The 7,674-nt window shown below is 48.3% G+C and overlaps 2 protein-coding genes across 2 annotated transcripts; one reads left to right on the plus strand and one right to left on the minus strand.

Moving 5' to 3' along the window:
- The first annotated feature begins 455 nt into the window (after positions 1–455).
- LOC109732463 (ubiquitin carboxyl-terminal hydrolase 3) lies at positions 456–4,896 on the plus strand. The gene is made up of 9 exons (XM_020291640.4): positions 456–729; positions 852–983; positions 1,079–1,132; positions 2,691–2,796; positions 3,556–3,614; positions 3,703–3,777; positions 4,016–4,064; positions 4,160–4,236; positions 4,614–4,896. Exons 1-9 carry the CDS (start codon positions 514–516, stop codon positions 4,695–4,697), a joined length of 852 nt encoding a protein of 283 aa, XP_020147229.1. The 5' UTR covers positions 456–513; the 3' UTR covers positions 4,698–4,896.
- Positions 4,897–5,035: 139 nt separating this feature from the next.
- Positions 5,036–7,276, minus strand: LOC109732452 (protein ROLLING AND ERECT LEAF 2). The gene is made up of 2 exons (XM_020291632.4): positions 6,539–7,276; positions 5,036–6,401 (listed from the first exon to the last, which is right to left on the minus strand). Exons 1-2 carry the CDS (start codon positions 7,047–7,049, stop codon positions 5,215–5,217), a joined length of 1,698 nt encoding a protein of 565 aa, XP_020147221.1. The 5' UTR covers positions 7,050–7,276; the 3' UTR covers positions 5,036–5,214.
- Between the last annotated feature and the right edge of the window lie 398 nt (positions 7,277–7,674).

The raw sequence follows: 7,674 nt of genomic DNA on the forward strand, positions 1-7,674 counted from the left end.
TGGTTTTTTACTTACCTTTTTTGCAAGAAAGATGGTTGTTGATTTAATGGAGCTAAATATTAGAAAACCTATTAAAAATGAAAACAATTCAGAAAATCCAGTATGTGTTTACATAAAAAAGTTCAATGTATATATAAAAAGTTCACCATATATTTAAAAATGCTTCGTGTGTATTAAAAAATGTCATCATATAATTTAAAAGTTCATCATATACTGAAAATGCTCAATGTATACAACAAAAAATCTTCATTGTATATATAAAAAGGTTTAGTGTGTATTTAAATAATGTTTGCTGCGTACTAATAAAATTTCAGTGTGTATTTGAAAAAGAAACGATAAAAAATAAGAAAAAACAAATCCGAAAAAGAAAAAGGAAAAATCCCAAGAAAAACGCACACAAGAAAACCAGCTTCTGCTCACGAACGAAAACAAAAGGAAGCCAGAACGCAGAATCAAACACATTTCGCCTCTAGCTTCAGCCGGCGTCATATTGGATCCACCGCCCACGAGTAGATGTGCTCGGACTCCAAGGAAGTTGCTGCTGTACCACAGTCAACACACGCCACCTGCGCCCCCGCTTCGCCGCGCAGCGCACACCAATCTGCCCACGCGCCGCCCCGCCCCGCCTCGCCTCTCCTCTCCTCTCCTCTCTCTTCTTCCTACGCGCGCCGAGAGAAGATGGGGAAGCGATGGATCCCGCTCGAGGCCAACCCCGACGTCATGAACCAGGTGAGCACGACCTCCTCCCCCCTCGCCCCACCCCGGTGCTAGGGTTTTGCTTCCTTTTCGTTTCGGGCGCGCTCTCGCTCACAGACGGCGCTTCCGCCGCGGGGCGGCGCTGATGCTCGCAGTTCATCTGGGGACTGGGAGTCACCGAGGGGGAGGCGCAGTTCTGCGACGTCTACGGCCTCGACGACGAGCTGCTCGCCATGGTGCCCCAGCCCGTCCTCGCCGTCATCTTCCTCTACCCGCTCACCTCCCTGGTAAAATTCCTCGTGATCTCCCTCGAGAGGTCTTCTTCGCGTTCGATTATGCGATGTGAAATTGTGATGGGTTTGTTGCTTTCCGGGGCGAGCAGGATGAGAAGGTGGAGGAATACGATGCTTCTGCCACCTCTACGGCAGGGGGCAAGGTACGGCTGTGTTGTTCTGTTTACCTTTTGTTCCTCCATAGCGCACCTACTGTGTTCGACTGAATGCTTCAGCAACGTTGTGCTCGTTTAACCCTAGATCGGTGCCTATGTAGAGTCGTAGAGAAGGTCTAATTTAACTGTCTTCCTAGCATACCTTCCAACTTTGAGGTAGGTTCTTTTGTTAACCAGGTGTTTTTCACAGAAAGCGGGGACATTATATTTTTGCTTTTTTGGGTTAAATATCTCTGTGGGGTTATTATACCTCTGCTGTCTGAAATAGAGTCTTGGTTCCGCGGTGCGAATGTTTCTTGTACAATGTCGTGTTACAACATCATGACAATGCCTTCTTCTTTTATGTTGTACTGTTGCAGAGGTCCAGAAAAATGTTGATCTTGGTAATTATTGTTTCTATTTTACCAAACAGTTGTTGTTTATGATTTTTTTTCCTTGTTGAGTTGTGATCTTTCCCTCTACCCACAGTCTGGCACATTATTCTGTCGTTGATATTACAGCTATAAGTGTATGACAATGAAATCTGTAATCTGAAATCTGGATCATGTGTGCTCAACCAAAGCATAAGTGGCCTGCTTTAGAGATTATTTTGGATGGAACTGAGTGCTTAGTTTTTGTTATGGGTTGAATTATAAATTCTTTGAGTGCAACCATACGGACTATTGTTCTGAGTTGTATAATGTATATGTTGACTTTACAATTTAATCAAGCCATTATCCTAGTTATTCTGCAATCACATAAATTATAGGCATTTTAGGTTGAAAACACTTTGTTTGCCATACTCGAGTTAGATGTGCTACAACAGATTAGGATAAGGATATTATTCTTTTGAGCCTGTGTGCATTGTGCCTTACTAATATTTGGTAACTTGCCAACTTACCACATATACGAAGTGTGGCATGACATTTATCCAAGCTACAATGATTGCTATGTTGGTCACCTGTGTGTACTGTTGCTTAGTTTTGCACCATAGCCTTCAGAGAGAGAATGCATAATCAAACACAACAGATCTTGGCCATGTTTGGCATTGTTGTGGATTACCATAATCTTTTTGTCTCGCTTTGTGGTTTTACTTATTTTAGTGTCTGTTTGACCCTCTTTTGTCTGCTTTTGTGGCTAATTTTCTACAACGGATTGTTAAATAAGCACAACACTTAACAGTTCAGCAACCACAAATCAAGCCTTTATTCTGCCAATCATATTTCACGTCACCGGAGGCTTTTTGATACCCTGTCTATATTGCATTTTTCAGCGTGTTATTCAGTAAAATGTTTCACCCTTGATTCCTCTTTATAGGGTCTTGCCTGTATTATTTTCTTGATCTATCCTGCATGTTGAGAGTGCCAGTAAACAGTAGATAGATCCAAATTCTCTTTTATTTCACTTGTGCATGATGTCAAACTGAACATTAGTTTGCAGGTCACTGGAACTTGAGCACATGTTCAAATATTTAGATCTGTTTTGGTGGGAAAAATATTATCAAGTGGTGGGGTGTATGCAGATAAGGTTTACCTTTCTAATCCAATAACTTTAACTTGGTATGTAGGATTCAAGCAAGAAGGTGTACTTTACAAAACAGACTGTTGGCAACGCTTGTGGAACAGTTGGTGTTATTCATGCAATAGGGAATGCTGCATCCGACATCAAGCTGGGTAATTGTTGCGACTTTTCATTACACTTAGATAATTCGCTGCATTCTATGGGCTACTATTGCACAGAAGGAAAGCTGCCAGTTAGCAACAATCCAATAGACAGAAAAACTTTAATCAAGTGATGCTTTCTCAGTGATTCAATATTTTTTCAAGTAGTCCCAAACAATATGGCAAGCATCCAACACTCTGCTTGGTTTGGTCATAATATAAATTAGTTGCACCTGGTTTTTGAACTTCAAAGCATCCCCCGTTCTGCTGCTTTTACTAAAATGGGCAAAAAGTTACATAGGATGTAGTGAAAGTGGCTTGACTGTGTTGAGAACTGAGAGTAGATGATCAGCAAATGTAAAAGAAGAAATAGTACTTCCTCCGATCCATATTACTTGTCGCTCAAACGGATGTATCTAGCACTGAAATACGTCTAGATACATCAATTTCAGCGGCAAAGTAATATCGATCGGAGGGAGTAATGAGTTTTATGACTATTTCACATGATTTTCAGCATATACCCAACTCAATAGTTCATATCCCGATCTAACTTTCTAGCACATTAAACGCATCTGCTAATATATATGCATTTGGTTGCTTTAGAGTTGCTCCAATAGTTTATTCTATTTAGTGTTTACCCCTGACCTTTTTTTAGATGTCATGCACCTATTTAACAAGCTTAAACACGAACGTATCACATGGCTACTTTAGGTTTGGATTCTGGCTACTTTGACCTGTAGCAAGGTTTATTGATTCCTTTCTTCTTTGCAGTTGAGGGATCTTATTTTGATAGGTTTTATAAACAAACAGCTGATATGGATCCAGTTCAGGTTAGTATCTGGAAATAGATAAATTCATTGATATCTCCATAATGAACTTATGTATTATCCTCATGCACAACATGTTTGCTATCTTTAGCGTGCTGTCTTTCTCGAGGAGGATGATGAGATGGAGGGTGCTCATTCTGTTGCTGCTACTGCTGGTGACACTGACGTAACCACTCTCATCCCATTCTTATTGATTGTCCACTAAATATACTCGGCTTTGCAAGGAATAACCAATTACATTATGATAGTACCACACTTCAGTTGTGGAAAAATAAGTTTAAATGGGCCTTTAGGGCGATTTGCCTTGTCCAAAATAGTGATGGTAGGAAATACGACCATATCAAAGCTGTCCTCAAATTTGAGGTTGGAATGTGCGCCTTTTACCAATTGTCTTCCTTGTGCAGGTAAACGTTGAGGTGAATGAACATTTTGTCTGTTTCTCCTGTGTTGATGGTAGGTAGCACACTAGCCTACTTTAATACTAAAATATTATTGGCAGTAGTTATCTGTTGGCTAACAAATATGTAATTTGTTTTGGCATGCAACAGGTGAACTTTACGAGCTTGATGGGCGAAAATCAAAACCGATATCTCATGGCCCTTCATCACCTGAGACCTTGCTGCAGGTCAAATATTCGTCCCCATCTTCTATTTTATACTTATATGACATAAAAGAGTGCTTATATTATTGGACACTGACAAATCTGATTTCAGATTTTTAGCATTTCCGATATTATGTTGCTTTTTCTATTGTCCTGTTGGCTGTTTGTTTTATCAAAAAGCTTGTCACTGTTTTTTCATTGTAAATGGAAGTTGTAAATTATGTCTTCACATTGGTACATCCTAAATTAGTAAAATATGCTCGGTATTGAGCTTGCTGTTCAGCAAACATTTCCTCATCTTTTCTGATGCCTTCATTGTAGTGGTTTAAATTCTGGATTTGGTTGATTCCCTCTATATTTTTCCTTGATAACCGTGGATTTTTTTTTAAATCTGTTCCCAGGATGCTGCAAAAGTCATCAAGGCCAGAATTGCGACGAACCCTAACTCGTTGAACTTCAACGTCATGGTTCTTTCAAAACAGTGAATCGGTGATGTAAGGTGGAATGGATAGGCTTGGTCTTTTCCATTCTCATGGGCTGGTGCCTGATAGTCAGCATAGCCCGTCGGAAAAACAGAGACTTGTTGCCTAAAGTAAACTGTGCTCTTTGTGCAAAAGTTATGTCTTTGTCTTCTGGCTTTTGTATCAGAAATAAAAAAGGAGTATTAGTTGCTGGATTGAAAAATGTGTACTATACTTTTGGTGCCTTTTATCGTTCTTATTCCTATCAAACCGACGGCAGCTTTAGACGCAAGATGAGGGAATGCATTTCTATTCAAATACACAATTTATAGTTATGCCATAAAATCCAGCTGAAACAGCCATGAAAAAGAAGTCACAACTCAGTTATCTCTGTTTTGCTCTCGCATTTCTTTCATATTTCGAAACCCTACAAGAACTAAAATCTTATACAGTGTGTAGAAAGGAAATATCTCCAAAACCAACGTACTCCCTCCGTTCTATATAAATACGTCTAGATATAGATATTATGTACTGTATGTGACTACTGCACATAGCTGCCGTGTCTGCACACCGCGTCGAGAGCGGTGGCAAGCGCCGCCGAGAAGGTGGCCATGGCCTGGAACACCGCCGGCAGCGTCCTCTGCACGCCGGCGACCGCCGAGGACCTGGTGGCGTCGATGGCCATAGCGTGCCTCTTCATCTCGCCCTCGAGCTTCCTCCGGCACGCGTCGATCTCCTCCTTGCGCTGCACCACCTCGTTGTGCGCGTGGTGCACCTGCCGCATGTCGTGCTCCATCCAGTGCCTCCCCCGGTTCCACAGCGCGAGCCCCGCCGGCGCGTACGAGTCGTAGTGGCTCTTCTCCACCTGCCGCAGCATCCGGGACTTGCGGTCCAGCTCGCGGGTGCACTGCGCGACCCGGCGCGCCGCCCGGAGCTCGTCGCCCTGGTGCGCGTAGAGCGCGTGGGTGGCGCCGGCGAAGTTCTTGATGGACTTGAGCACCTCGGCGCAGTGCACGCCGTCCAGCGCCTGCCTCCACCGGTCGACGAAGGCGGCGAGCTCCGCGGCGACGGGGGAGGCCGGGGCGCCGTCCGCGGACGGCGCCAGCGTCAGCTTGAGCCAGCCGTGCAGGGCGGCGACGTAGTCGCGCTGGTGCTTGGCCAGGTGGCTCAGGGCGGCGCACCAGGCCGACATGGCGGCCTCCAGCGCCCGCGTCGCCCCGTGCTGGATCTCCGTCGTAGCGTCCATGGACGTCCGGCCGCTGAGCCCGCGCAGCTGCTGCGCGATCAGGCCCTGCGCCTCGTGGTGCTGGCGCATGGCCTTCCACATGTCGCGCGTGGCGTGGCAGAGCCCCAGCACCTGGCGCGCGAGGTGGGTGTCCCGGAGCTCGGAGATGGCCGCGGAGCCGGCGTGCGCGGCCTCGGACGCCGTGGCGAGCTGCGCGCGCGCCCTGTCCCACGCGCCCTTGAGCTTCTGGATGTCCACGTTGACCTTCCTGCTGTACTCCTGGTCCCGGAGCGCCGCCAGCTTCTTGTCGTGATGGATCTGCAGCCGCTCCCTCGCCTTCACCTCCTTGTACAGCTTCTTCTCCCAGACCATGAGCTGCTGCAGTGTAGAGCTATGCCGCTTGCCGATCCGGTCGTGCATGCTGTCGATCCGGTCGTGCGAAACTGACGGCGACGACGACGACGACATGCAGCAAAGCACGCCAAAGAAGCTGCTCCGTCCACCTGCAGAATGTTTCACATGATACTCTGTTAAATGTCAGCTTCGAATGTTTCACACGTGCGACGCTGGCCCGAAATTTGTCACACTGTACTATCGGCCGCTAGCAAGTGGAGGTTTGCGAGGCAGCAGGGTGGCTCACCACTGTACTCGGCGTTGCTGGCCTCGAGGAGTTTCGACACCGGGTCGCCGGCGGCGCTAGCCCTGAGGAAGTACTCCTCCAGCCCCGCGGCAACCTCCGCGAGGCTCCGGTGCCTCACCGCCACCCGCAGGTCCTCCCCGCCAACGACGCCGCCCTCCGTCCGGGCGGCGGCTGCGGGAGGCGCCTCGGCAGCGGCAGCGCCGTCCTGCTGCGCCGGCTGGATGGAGCGGAGGAGCGGCGGCGGCGTGGAGGGGGCGGGGGCCGGGCGGTGCACGAGCACGGCGGGCGGCGTGTGGTCGGACACGGGGAGCGGCTCGCCGAGCGCGAAGTGGGTGAGCGCGGACGCCACGAGGCCGAGCGAGGCGAGGTAGCCGGCGTGCGAGGCGGCGAGCTGGCGCCGCGCCCGCACGGCCTCCCTCATGAGCCGGCGCCGCTCCCTGCACCGCCTCGTGTGCTCCCGCGCCGCCGCGCGGGCCGCGTCCCCCTGCTGCCGCGACCACGCCATCCCCATTGCCCGCGTTCGCTTCGCGAGTACGTAGTAGTTGCCGTGGAGGAGTGGATGGCGGAGGAGGCTCTCGATCGACGGGAGTGAGAATGAGAGTGAGACCGATTATGAGCGGCGAGCACACACTGGAGAGGATGGCTGCTCGGGAAGTTGAGCTAAGCTAAGTAGGGGTCGCGATATATAGGTGTGGTATTGTGTGCTAGTAGAAGGCTTCCTTGAGGGACGTGATTGATTATCGGTCGGTATCGATCGGCGGCGCGGCGCGTTGTTGTTTATGAACGATCAGTCAGTCAGCAAAAGAAAGGAGCGCGAAAGGCAAAGCTGGGAAGGAAGGAGAATGATGATACTGCTAAGGAAAGTGGTAGGAGAAAAAGGAGCGCGCGTTTCGCTTGCTCGGATGAATGTATTTCGGGGGTTTGGTTGGTGCACCAGAAGCTCGCGGCCACGTACGTATACCGCTGCTGCTGCTTAATTATTTGGCGCGCTTTGGAGAGCGGAGTGAGTGTACGCAGACACGCACTATATTTCTCCCGGTCTTCGTTTAGCTAATTCAGTGTCGGTTCGGGAGCGCGAGTGCTGTGTACGTAGACGGACGAAATGCGCGCGCTTTACATAACTTTAGATGGATGCG

Source organism: Aegilops tauschii, chromosome 6, assembly GCF_002575655.3.
Source record: "Aegilops tauschii subsp. strangulata cultivar AL8/78 chromosome 6, Aet v6.0, whole genome shotgun sequence".
NCBI classification, from domain to species: Eukaryota; Viridiplantae; Streptophyta; class Magnoliopsida; order Poales; family Poaceae; genus Aegilops; species Aegilops tauschii.

Excerpts from the sequence above, each read along its gene's own strand:
- LOC109732463 (XM_020291640.4), top strand. The coding sequence starts at position 514 with ATGTGCTCGGACTCCAAGGAAGTTGCTGCTGTACCACAGTCAACACAC. Across the intron at positions 730-851 it reads ACCCCGACGTCATGAACCAG|TTCATCTGGGGACTGGGAGT; the intron begins GTGAGCACGACC and ends TGATGCTCGCAG. Across the intron at positions 2,797-3,555 it reads TGCATCCGACATCAAGCTGG|TTGAGGGATCTTATTTTGAT; the intron begins GTAATTGTTGCG and ends TCTTCTTTGCAG.
- LOC109732452 (XM_020291632.4), bottom strand. The coding sequence starts at position 7,049 with ATGGGGATGGCGTGGTCGCGGCAGCAGGGGGACGCGGCCCGCGCGGCG. Across the intron at positions 6,402-6,538 it reads CAGCAACGCCGAGTACAGTG|GTGGACGGAGCAGCTTCTTT; the intron begins GTGAGCCACCCT and ends AACATTCTGCAG.